Source organism: Heterodontus francisci, chromosome 19 (genome assembly GCF_036365525.1).
Source record: "Heterodontus francisci isolate sHetFra1 chromosome 19, sHetFra1.hap1, whole genome shotgun sequence".
Lineage (NCBI taxonomy): Eukaryota > Metazoa > Chordata > Chondrichthyes > Heterodontiformes > Heterodontidae > Heterodontus > Heterodontus francisci.
Genome location: NC_090389.1, coordinates 16,413,003 through 16,426,224, shown reverse-complemented (window position 1 = coordinate 16,426,224; position 13,222 = coordinate 16,413,003). Strand labels below are relative to the sequence as shown.

General features: G+C 45.4%; 1 protein-coding gene across 1 annotated transcript in view; it reads left to right on the top strand.

Annotated features, from left to right (window-relative positions):
• Positions 1 to 13,222, top strand: part of dnah1 (dynein, axonemal, heavy chain 1) — a 697,254-nt gene that overhangs the window by 337,526 nt on the left and 346,506 nt on the right. Inside the window, exons 38-39 of the mRNA XM_068051405.1 lie at positions 9,169 to 9,363; positions 12,229 to 12,348. Coding sequence (XP_067907506.1) covers positions 9,169 to 9,363; positions 12,229 to 12,348 — 315 coding nt within the window. The remainder of the gene's footprint in view (positions 1 to 9,168; positions 9,364 to 12,228; positions 12,349 to 13,222) is intronic.

Here is a 13,222-nt window from a genome sequence, read left to right as displayed (position 1 = left end):
TCTCAAACTCTCAACTCTCTGCTTTCTCTCCTTGCAGGAGAGTAGAGTGCAGAACTTCAGGGAGAGGCAGAGAACTGGGGAGGTGATGGTGGGAGATGGTCCGCCAGTGATTCTTGCTGGAGGTCCTGCTGTGTGATCTGAGGGAGTGAAATGAGGTGATGCTAACCAATGGCAGTACGTGCCTAGCTGGTCCCCTGGGGAGGTCTTGTTTCAGGAAGCTGCAGATGTCAACAATGACCTGCCATGAAAACCTGAACCTCATGAGGTACTCAGACATGTTGAGAGAGCTTATCCTGTGCCTGTAGACCCTGTGTTGAGGGCCTTGCCTCCTTGGCGCTGGATCTCTGTGTCCATCTCCTCTGTCCTGTCAAGCGGCATGTACCTGAGGAGAAGGCTGTTGGTGTTGCTAGTGCTACTCCTTTGTTCCTCATCAGAGGTCATTGTATAGCTGCTGTCATGCTGCAGTTAAGGCTGGCAGCGGGGATGTGCAGGTCAAGGTGAGCAAAGTCCAAAACAAGTGAAATGACTTCCAATAAGTTGGAAGTCACTTTTGAAGCAGTGAAAGCACTCTCTCAGACAAAGTGCTGTGAGCACTAGCCTCTCACCTAATCAGGGCTGCAACTATGCAGTTTCACTCTTTCAAGGCTTCCTAATCTGTCAGTTTCACTGAGGGAATACTCCCCCCCCCCCCCTCCCCCACTGTATTCACGTCTAATTGACCATGGCAAGTTCCACACATAGCTTGGAAAACCCTTGCACTAGCTGTTAAAGCCAGAATTCTGGGTTAAATTCTAAGTTAATTGGGAATTTAAATATTTTAGTTACTTATCCGACAGCTCCATGTGGTTTTTCCCTTCGCCTGCAAACTTGCCCAGGTAAAACCTGGAAGTGCATGGGATTATGTCGAGTTTCCAACGCAATGCACTTTTCGGGGCTTTAACCCTCACACCCCCAGCAACCCCCCCACCTCCCCCACCACCTGCACCTGAACCTGGTCCCCCACCTTTGCAGTTAAAATTCTGCCCCTGGTGTCTACCTGCCTTTTCTTCTACAGCACTCCCGGACAACTTGAGATTTTTCAAATTTGCCAAATTTTCCAGGCTTTCCTGCCCCTTTGCTATTCTGATGTAACCATTCACACATCATCTGGGGCTGGATTATGAGTGTGGTAACGGAGGTGGGCAGACACGTAAAATCGTGTGTCGTGCCGGTTTGCCACTGTTCTGATGGTTTGTGATTTTTGCCCAGGATTGCTGAAGATGGGACCCAGAAACCCGCATGATTCAGATCAATAGCCAGTTAAGCCTGTGAATGAGCTTGTTATTAGCTCATCAATTGCCAATTTGCAGTTTCTTATGGGAGGCACAGGTTACACAATGGATCTGGAGCAGTCCAAGTCGAAGGAGGCAGCAACACAATGGGAAACCTGTCATGGCTGCACCATTCAAAGTGGGCCCATAAAAGGGTGCACGACTGAGAGGGGCACTCACCCACTGGCACACTGTTGCCATTGTGTCAGCAGAATTATCGGAGCAAGTGGTCTGTGCACGCTTGGTCAATGGAGGTGGTCGTGAACCTCCAGTATCGTGGGCCATAAAAGGGGTGGTACAATAAGCATTGTGACTGCAGCTGACTGTAAGCAAGGCAACAGCTGGACATGGGATTAAGGTATAGAAATGAACAGACCCAGAATTATAACAGAAAGTACCATAAAAGAAACCTACCAAAGTTGTCAGAAGGGCAAAGGGTATGGGTACAAGACCAAAACAGGTAATGGGTAATTCTCCAGAAAGACGAGAATCAACAGCGATCTTATCTAGTACAAACTCAAGAAGGTTCTATATGGAGAAATAGAAGGAATCTTATTCCTTTACATCAAAAATGTCAATTGGTCATACCTTTAGACGACTCAGATGATGAACCGAAAATTCAAAAAGCACCAAAGACTACAAACCTCAACGAAGGCTGTCCAAGTCAAGAAACAAGGGATCAGAGAAGGACAACCAGGGGGCGGCACAGTGGCGCAGTGGTTAGCACCGCAGCCTCACAGCTCCAGGGACTCGGGTTCGATTCCGGGTACTGCCTGTGTGGAGTTTGCAAGTTCTCCCTGTGTCTGCGTGGGTTTTCTCCGGGTGCTCCGGTTTCCTCCCACAAGCCAAAAGACTTGCAGGTTGATAGGTAAATTGGCCATTATAAATTGTCACTAGTATAGGTAGGTGGTAGGGAAATATAGGGACAGGTGGGGATGTTTGTTGGGAATATGGTATTAGTGTAGGATTAGTATAAAAATGGGTGGTTGATGTTCGGCACAGACTCGGTGGGCCGAAGGGCCTGTTTCAGTGCTGTATCTCTAATCTAATCTAATCTACCAGTCTTCCACATCTGATGACAGCAAGATCAGGGAGAGTTGTGAAGCCTCTTAATTGGTTCAATCTATGAAGTCAGAGACTTGGGGGGAGATGGGGTAGCATGTAAATAAAAAAAGTGAATGTATGTAAATATATATTGTATAAAGACTTGGGGGGAGATGTAGTATAAGGGTATCAAAGAGTTAATCTTGAGAGAATGTAAAGATTACCACCCATCAGGATGAGGTAAGAGATCATGTGGGAAAGACTCAAGAACAGTTACATCGTGGCTTTTGAAGGAGACACAGGCTAGTGTGAGGTGTATATAGTTACTATACAATAAAGATTAATCTTTAAACATCACAGTCTAAGAACCTCTCTGGTTAGACTCTATACAGTGGCAGCATAGAGAACCAAATATATAACAGTGGCCTTCATTCTTGACCACTTCTACGCGGTGCTCCCCTTGTGGCCTAGGAGGAGGTGAGGAAGCCTGGTTGCATGTGTCTGCTTGCAACTGAGATGCGTGTCGTAGTCATTCTCATCATGGAGATACCAGCCACCTCCGGGGCTGCACACCGGCGTCAGTGAAGGGACACCCTCCATCACAGGGTCCTGCTGCATTGATGGTTACTGAGTCAGAGGGGCCAAAGAGGCCAATGATGATGATGGCACCCTGAATGAGGTGAAGGCACCCTTATCCTCTTCAGTGACTGCCTCAGCCCTTTGGTGCTTGGGATTGCTGGAGCTGACCACCAGCTGGGGTGAAACTGGCACCCACTCCATGCATCTTTGTGCCACCAGTGTCACTGACCATTAAATGCTACAAAGCATTCCATGCAACCTGTGCATGTCAAGAATGCTGTTCCTGCATAAACTCAGTGTTGCTGCATCTGGTTCTCCATGGCCACTCTCTCAATGGAGGAGCTCATGGGTTCAAAGCCCTGAGCCATGGTGGCGCACATGGATGCATACATTCTCGGCGCACAATTCCATTCAACCTCAGGGAACTCAGACAAGAGGGCACAAGTCTCACTCTGGTGGTCAAAGTAGAGATGCCTTGCTTGTGACTCGGGAGGTCCTGCATCTGCGCCCACCTGTGCATGGCTGTGTCTGTCATTTATCCTCCGAGGGGGCTGCCCACAGCTGCCTCTTTCTCTGTCACCTTCTCCTGTTCACTTATGATGTGCTTCTCACCCAGTGCCACCCTTTCTAATCGTGCTCAAGGACCTACCGATATGAGTGTATCTCCACTGGTGGAGGGCACGCTTGAATGATATGACGGTGCTGGGTCTGCTGGTTCCACTTCATCCAATACCCCCAGTGATGCTGCAAGGACAAAAGAGAGAGAGAGACAAGGCAATGATGGCCTCTGTCACCAATGCCAGCAGCTTATTTAACGAAGCTGCATATATCAGTGCTACCATATCCTTAGCAGCGCTAGGGCTTTAAGCCTTGCTGCCATGTAAGTAATTACCCTGGGCAGACATTTCTCCTATGTTTAGGAGCCCCATACGCGCTCCGGTTGCCCAGCTAGTGTCTGCTGCAGACCAGGAGATCTGTCATCTGGGTGTCACGTTGTGCTCACCTTGCCAGAACAAAGATGGTCATTGAACCTTTTGTGACACTGCACCCAAGTTCTTCAGATGACTTTGCAGCTGCTTACATGTTCTGCCACCTCCAGCCAGGCCTGCTTAGTTTGGCTGGTGTCATGGATCTGCGAGACCTATGGGCAGTGTGTACGAGTTATCTTCTGAACGGATGACTTGTCAAATGTTCTGTTAGCTGTATTGATCCTGATTGCAAAGGTTTTTTCTTTTTTGGGGACAGAATGTGAGGTACTGGAACAGCCTGTGAGGTACTGGGACAGACTGTCCTAACGGAAACTGAAATAAAAACTTCGGGTTTCTGGGGAAACTGAAACTGGATGGAACAGAAATATAAAAACAACGCCATTGGGGTTCAGTTGTTTTGAAGTTACATTGCAGGCAGATTGAAGAAAGTGAAGGCTGGGCCCAGGAGCAATTTCTGTTATTTAGAGTAACTGATTAACTAGAATTGGCCATACAGTACACAGAGTTGGCACAGAAGGGCACGGATAAAGTTAATGCTTGTGGATACACACCAGCAAGTCTGTTGTGAGCAGAGCTGAGAAGGTTCTGGAGAAGTGCTCTTTTTTAGGTGAAGACCGTACCTGAGGAATTTGGAATTGAAGGGGACAGCTGTTGGACGAGAATCAGTGGCTGCATCTTGGAGTAAAGAAGCTGGAGATCCACCTGAGAAAGTTCAGAACTTTGAAGAACTTTATGGCTGTAATCGGTGCCATCTATGCTGACTGGATGTCCAGTAAATCCATGAGATCTATCTTTGTTGTGCCTGATAGTTAATGGGTAATTTGTAAAATATAGATATTACATATATATGTAGTCGCACACCAGAAGTGTGATGATACAAATTATTGACTAACTCTGAAGAGTTATGAAAAACTGACTTTGTCTTTTAAAAAATGAACCTTTATTTTACAAAGTGAACAATGGTCCAAAATGGCCACCGAAGAAAAAAGGAATTGGCCTTTGTGTATTCAAACCGTCTGACAAAGACAAAGGATAAATCTTCAAAGCTAAGAGGTGTTAATTACACCCTAAAAATTAGGCCTGAAATGATTGTAGATTTCTCTCTTGATTGAAGGTTCAGTTGAAGACGGAGGTTCACTTCTAGTTCACTTCTAAAAACTTGGAGATTTGAATGTCTTCATCCGAAACAAAAAAGCTGTAAGGAACCACATCCTGGGCTATTGTGTGATCACCATGGGGAAGAGATGAGGATGTCTCCTACCAGTAGGTGAGATGTGCTGCAGTTTTACCTAAAGAAAAAGATAGCCAGAGAAAGAGAGAGAGAAGCAACATCCTGACAGCTTGTGTTCCAGCCAAGCCAGAAAGCATGTTCCCTGCTGCAGAATCCTACATCTACATTACACACAATGAAAAGTAGAAGTGAACCTCTGTCTTCAACTGAGCCTTCAATCAAGAGAGAAATCTACAATCATCTCAGGCCTGCACCGATCACGGACTTGATTTCCAAGAGAATCCAACAGGTTTACCACAACCACCGCCCACCCCCCGACCCACCCCTAAAAGTCACCTTACTTTTTACCCTTCTCTGTCTCGTGTTTGTGTGTGCGCGCGAGCAAATACATGAGTGGATGCAGTTGTGACAATTTTGGGATTAGGTGTATTGATCAATAAACAATTGATTTTCTGTCTTTGAAACCTACAAGAAAACTTGTTGCTATCTGTTTATTTGAAAAATAACACCAAGGGAATATACTCTAATAAAAATACATTTGCTGCGGTCAGGTGGGAAGTTGAACAGTGGGAACCATCCACGTGGCACCACGTGTCTGTAACAACAATATGTAGACTGAAGTTTGTCTGTTAATTCATGTTTAATTTATGTTGATTTTGGTTTGATTGTTAGAGTAAAAGTTATAAATGTGAGACCTTCTCCATTTTGTTTTTTTTATTCATTCATGGGATGTGGGCGTCCCTGGCTATGCCAGCATTTATTGCCCATCCCTAATTGCCCTTGAGAAGGTGGTGGTGAGCTGCCTTCTTGAACCTCTGCAGTCCATTTGGGGTAGGTAGACCCACAGTGCTGTTAGGAAGGGAGTTCCAGGATTTTGACCCAGCGAAAGTGAAGGAACGGTGATCTAGTTCCAAGTCAGGATGGTGTGTGACTTGGAGGGGAACTTGCAGGTAGTGGTGTTCCCATGCATTTGCTGTCCTTGTCCTTCTAGTTGGTAGAGGTCGCGGGTTTGGAAGGTGCTGTCTAAGGAGCCTTGGTGCATTGCTGCAGTGCATCTTGTAGATGGTACATAGTGCTGCTACTGTGCTCCTTGATGCCATACTCGGTCAAATGCTGCCTTGATGTCAAGGGCTGTCACTCTCACCTCACCTCTTGAGTTCAGCTCTTTTGTGCATGTTTGAACCAAGGCTGTAATGAGGTCAGGAGCTGAGTGTCCCTGGCGGAACACAAACTGAGCGTCACTGAGCAGGTTATTGCTAAGCAAGTGCTGCTTGATGGCACTGATGATGACACCTTCCATCACTTTACTGATGATTGAGAGTAGGCTGATGGGGCGGTAATTGGCCGGGTTGGACTTGTCCTGCTTCTTGTGTACAGGACATACCTGGGCAATTTTCCACATTGCAGGGTAGATGCCAGTGTTGTAGCTGTACTGGACAGCTTGGCTAGGTGAGCGGCAAGTTCTGGAGCACAGGTCTTCAGTACTATTGCTGGAATATTGTCAGGGCCCATAGCTTTTGCAGTATCCAGTGCCTTCAGCCGTTTCTTGATATCACGCGGAGTGAATCGAATTGGCTGAAGTCTGGCATCTGTGATGCTGGGGACTTCAGGAGGAGGCCAAGATGGATCATCAACTTGGCACTTCTGGCTGAAGATTGTTGCAAATGCTTCAGCCTTATCTTTCACACTGATGTGCTGGACTCCCCCATCATTGAGGACGGGGATATTTGTGGAGCCACCTCCTCCAGTTGTTTAATTGTCCACCACCATTCACGGCTGGATGTGGCAGGACTGCAGAGCTTAGGTCTGATCCGTTGGTTATAGGATCGCTTAGCTCTGTCTATCGCATGCTGCTTATGCAGTTTGGCATGCAAGTAGTCCTGGGTTGTAGCTTCACCAGGTTGACGCCTCATTTTGAGGTATGCCTGGTACTGCTCCTGGCATGCCCTCCTGCACTATTCATTGAACCAGGGTTGGTCTCCTGGCTTGATGGTAATGGTAGAGTGGGGGATATGCTGGGCCATGAGGTTACAGATTGTGGTTGAGTACAATTCTGCTGCTGCTGATGGCCCACAGCGCCTCATGGATGCCCAGTTTTACATTGCTAGATCTGCTCGAAATCTAACCCATTTAGCATGGTGATAGTGCCACACAACACAATGGACGGTATCCTCAATGTGAAGGCGGGACTTCATCTCCACAAGTACTGTGCGGTGGTCACTCCTACCAATACTGTCATGGACAGAAGGATCTGCGGCAGGCAGATTGGTGAGGACGATGTCAAGTATGTTTTTCCCTCGTGTTGGTTCCCCCACCACCTGCCGCAGACCCAGTCTAGCAGCTATGTCCTTCAGGACTCGGCCAGCTCGGTCAGTAGTGGTGCTACCGAGCCACTCTTGGTGATGGACATTGAAGTCCCCCACCCAGAGTACATTTTGTGCCCTTGCCACCCTCAGTGCTTCCTCCAAGTGGTGTTCAACATGGAGGAGTACTGAGTCATCGGCTGAGAGAGGGCGGTAGGTGGTAATCAGTAGGAGGTTACCTTGCCCATGTTTGACCTGATGCCATGAGACTTCATGGGGTCCAGAGTCGATGTTGAGGACTCCCAGGGCAACTCCCTCCCTACTGTATACCACTGTGCCACCACCTCTGGTAGGTCTGTCCTGCCAGTGGGACAGGACATACCCAGGGATGGTGATGGCAGTGTCTGGGACATTGTTTGTAAGGTATGATTTCGTGAGTATGGCTATGTCAGGCTGTTGCTTGACTAGTCTGTGGGACAGCTCTCCCAACTTTGGCACAAGCCCCCAGATGTTAGTAAGGAGGACTTTGCAAGGTCGACAGGTCTGGGTTTGCCATTGTCGTTTCCAGTGCCTAAGTCGATGCCGGATGGTCCGTCCGGTTTCATTCCTTTTTATTGACTTCGTAGTGGTTAGGTACAACTGAGTGGCTTGCTAGGCCATTTCAGAGGGCATGTAAGAGTTAACCACATTGCTGTGGGTCTGGAGTCACCTGTAGGCAAGACCAGGTAAGGACAGCAGATTTCCTTCCCTAAAGGACAGTAGTGAACCAGATGGGTTTTTACAACAATCGACAATGGTTTCATGGCCATCATTAGACTAGCTTTTAATTCCAGATTTATTAATTTAATTCAAATTCCACCTTCTGCTGTGGTGAGATTCAAACTCATGTCCCCAGAGAAATACCCTGGGTCTCTGGGTTACTAGTCCAGTGATAATACAAAACGCCACCACCACCGTTATTGGTGTCATTCTGTAAATTTGGTCTGTTTGCTTTGTTGATCTCCAAGGGGATCATAACACTGGGTCACCTTCTCCTGCCATCCTCGGGAAAAAGACCTTTCACCTCTCACGTACTGCATCTAACATGGCCTCAAGGGCTGCATCACTAAACCATGGCGCAGCCAAAGCTGCCTTCCAGCCACTTCGGGCCAACCTCAGGCAAAATCGTGGCCTGTGGTTACCTCCCCCACCCCATCCCTGGAGTAATGTCAGAATCCAAACATGGTTCTGACGACGGGGTCCTGATCCCAAATGGAAAATCCTGCCCAGTCTCAGATACGTACATCTTTTATTTCTCTAATTTCCCTCATAATTGCATCCTTTGACCATTATGTCATCTGTCATTTAATTATCTCGTGCCTCTACCTAACCACTTTATAGATCATTCTTTTTTTACTCGTGTCATTTTTCGTCCGCATCCCCCTTTCCCTGGCTGTGTTCCTCCTCATAAACTGTTCATCTGTAACATCTTCTCATTCTGATGAATGGTCATCGACCTAAAATATTAACCCTACCTTCATATTTCTACAGATGCTGCCTGGCCTGCTGAGTATTTCCAGCATTCCCCATTAGGAATTCCGTTCTGAAAGTTTACTTGTAATGCCACCAATTTATGAAATAAATAACTCGACTTTGTGTTCTGTATTTTGTTGCTTGGAACCCAATATCAGAGTGAGAAGACATTGAATAAACATTCTATTTTTATCTTTTAGGTGATGACGATGATGTTTGAGGTGCAGGACCTGGCAGTGGCCTCTCCTGCCACTGTATCTCGCTGTGGGATGGTCTACCTGGAGCCCAGTATTTTGGGACTGAAACCATTTATTGAATGCTGGCTGAGGCGTGTTCCCCCAACCATAGAACCGTATAAAACTGAACTGGAGTCTCTCTTTGAACGTTTCCTGGAGGTCAGTAAATGCTTCTATATTGAAAAAGCTCTAAAGTTATGTTGCTAAATTTGAATATTTATAAACATAGGTGGGTTGAGAATGGAGAACAGGTAGGCATGGCAATAAAGGCAGAAGCAGGTGCACAAGCTGTCTATCTCAGGTCCAAGGCTAGAGAATGCCTAGGTGTCGTTCTCATCATTCTGTAACCGGACTGCAGGTTTTTCCAGGTAATCACTTGCCATTTTATTCTGAGGAGCAAATGACAATGCACTCACCTCAACATTCACAACATCTAAAGCACCTCTATTACTAAAAGCATTCCCATAGTCTGAGCCAGGGTGGGGAAGCGGGGGAAAAGAGGGAAAGGTGAAGGGTTCTTATCAATTGTATCGATCTGGTTTGTTGTGTTGCAATGTGATTAGAATGAAGGTTGAAACAGGGAAGTAAATTATTGCATCATATGATTGGTGAATAATAAAAGTAGAAAATAACCAATTAAGAAGGAGAAAAACAATGGCCCGATACTTACAGAGGAGGCGGTGTGGTAGTGTGGGTAATCTCGGCAAGGCCGGGAACATGGAGACCCTACAAACTTTAATGGCAGCCGGCCAGATTAATGCACAGCAACTGTTACATTTAAATCAGGCTCCCAATTGTACTGTGGAAAGCTGATTTAATATTTTAATGAAGTGTCTGGCCTCTCCAAGATGGGATATTCACATGACACGAAATACATCACCATAAATAGAGCAATGGGCATGCATGCGACGGGTTGAGGACACGTTCCATGTTTTTCCATGTTTCATCGCCCTCCGCACCACCACCCCCCACCCCCACTGCACCACTCCCCCCGACCGGCCGATGGCCCTCACACGCCTGTCATGAGAGAGTTAATATCAAGCTCATAGAGACTAACAAATAACCAACATACAGACACAGAAATTTTATTATAAACATGTTCAGGAATTTCTTGATGGAAAAATGGCCATTGAGGATATCTCAATTCTCCTGAAGATTGTTTTAGATATATAGATGCTCCAAATCATTAATTTTATGTTAAGAAAGTGATCAACTTGTTCTGCAGCTGTTCCAAAGTGTGAGTCATAGTCAAACTATCTCATAGGCATAGAATCATACAGCACAGAAAGAGGCCATTCAGCCCATTGTGTGCATATCAGCACTTTGAAAGGATTATCCAATCAGTCCCACTTTCCACGCTTCATAACCATAGCCCTGCAATTTTTTTCCATTTCAAGTATATAGCCAATTCTCTTTTGGGAATAATACAAAAGCAAAATACTGCAGATGCTGGATATCTGAAATAAAAACAGAAAATGCTGGAAATACTCAGCAGGTCTGGCATCTGTGGTGAGAGAAACAGAGTTAACATTTCATGTCTGTCACCTTTCATCAGAACTGAGAAAAGTTAGTAATGTAATAGGCTTTGAGCAAGTGAAAAGGGGGAGGATGGGAAGAAGAACAAAAGTGAAGGTCTGTGATAGGGTGCAGGGAGGACTGATTAATGACAAAAGGTTTTATGGTACAAAGCCAAAAGAAGTGGTAATGGGACAAGTAAAGAAACAAAAGATGTTCGTCGGCGAGATGTGAATGGCAGAATAGCAGCTGTCTGAACGCAAAGTAGGGGGATTAAGAAAAAAACAAGAGGTGAAACAGAATCAGCAAAAAAAGTGAAACAAAATGGGAGTAGAGGTTATGATCTAAAATTGTTGAACTCGGTGTTGAGTCCGGAAGACTGTAAAGTGCCCAGTCAAAAGATGAGGTCCTGTTCCTCAAGCTTTCGATGAGCTTCATTGGAACACTGAGCAGACCAAGGACAGAAAGGTCAAAATGGGAGCAAGATAGACAATTGAAATGACGGGACGGGAAGCTTGGGGTCATGGGAAGACCAAGCGCAGACTGAGTGACCACTTTGCGGAACACCTCCATTAAGTCCACAAGCTGAATGTTTCCAATATTTTCTGTTTTTATCCCTTTTGTAAGGTACTGAATTATCTCTTCAGGTCAGCAAACCTTAGTCTTATTTGCCACCACCTCCTTTGGGTGGAACCGGCTGCCTTGTTTGGCCTTTTGTATCATCTCCTGCTGGTTACTCAGTACTACTGTCATGTGGATAGACAGTACCCTAATGTGAAACAGGGCAATCCTCCATTCCCTCCTTTCTTGCAACAGCAATTCTATTGAAACATTGATGGTCTTTCCATTGTATATCTGTACACTGCAAACAAAATACTCTTCCAAAGTTGCCTGAGAAAATTGCCCTGCTCCTTGAACAGCAGTTGCAGTCCCTTTAAATGACTACAATTGCAGTGCCCTTGCCCCACACCCTTGCCCCATAGAACTCTGCCTGTAACTGCCAGATTACATGCTGGGAGTTTACAGGAAATACTCATTTACCACTGACACCCACAAGATTTGTGCTACTCATTTAGAATACAGAGCTAACTCGGAACCAATACACATTCTGTTGACATAAATGTGGACTCTACAGTATATGTCAGAGGACGCTACAGATTGATCTCACCAGGTTAGTAAACTGGTACAAAGCATACAAAGAGGGGCTGGAAACCATGTAAAACCCCTCAGGCTGTATGCACCAGAGAATGTTTTTGGTATGTAATGCAAATGGACAGTGTAAATATAACCTGGAATGGCAAGAGTAGTGAGGCACCTCATGTACTATATTGAAAAAAAGATCTTTATTACACTTTATGAAATGTCCAATTTGAATTGTTTTGTAATGTATTTTTACAAATTTTTATGAATAAAGTATATTTTTGGGAAGAAAGTAAACTGGTACAAAGTATTTCAAAGTAAAGCAATTTATAGATCGAACTGTCTTTACACCTTTTTCTCTTATCACAGGAGTCAATTTCCTTTGTGCGTGTGTCAGTGAAAGAGGTGATCGCCTCAATGGACAGTAATCTTACCTGCAGCCTCCTCAAATTGATGGATTGCTTCTTTAAGCCTTTGGTGGTCAAAGAGGTCAGATTTTGATAGATAATTAATCAAAACTCTAGTTATTTACAAACATTCAAAGAAAGGAAAGATCGAGCCTGCCCTGTATTCTCATTATGTGATTTCTACCCACCATCACCCCTATCCGACTCACCGACCAGTGACATAATCTCCTGCAAGAGGCAAAAATACAGAGAAGACTGTTAGCCAATTTAGGAAAGAAACTCTGGGAAATCTTTGCAACTCCCAAAGGTGATCAAACAAGTTCCAGTAGATCAGGGTGACTGGGAGACTCAACCCCCAATACCCATCCACCTTCCCAAACTCAGAAACTTATCCAGGCCCCTTTTCAATGCTTGCAGCATTGTATGTGGTAGCAACTTGTTCTAGAAGTCAGTAACAGTCTACAGAAAGAGTAACTCCTTATATCTAATCAAGTTCTATGCTAACTAATGAAAGAACAGCTCCGGGACAATAGAAGCAGAATGTTTTTAGTAGTAGGGCGTCTAGAATGAGGAGCCACACATACAGGGTTAAATGTAAGAGATATAGAACAGAGAGTAAAAGAAAATTCTTGACAAAGTTTGTTGTAGGGCTGTAGAATTTTCCAGGATTGGTGGTTGAGGAAGAACCTATGGTCTCAATTTTAACTCCCCTTCCCCCACCCAATTTGGTGGGAACTAGGCTGGTGGGTTGGGGACCAGGGTGGGGGGGGGGAGGTGGTGATAGTTAAAATAGAATGGGGAAACTTACTCCTTTCCCATCTGAACATCTTGTTTGCATACACTACTATATCCAGGAGTCCATTCCATGTATTGTCACTCTGTATGAAGAAAAACTTTCTGGCATCAGTCCTAAATTTGCATTTTATTATTTTAAGCCTGTGGTCCCTTGCCTTAGT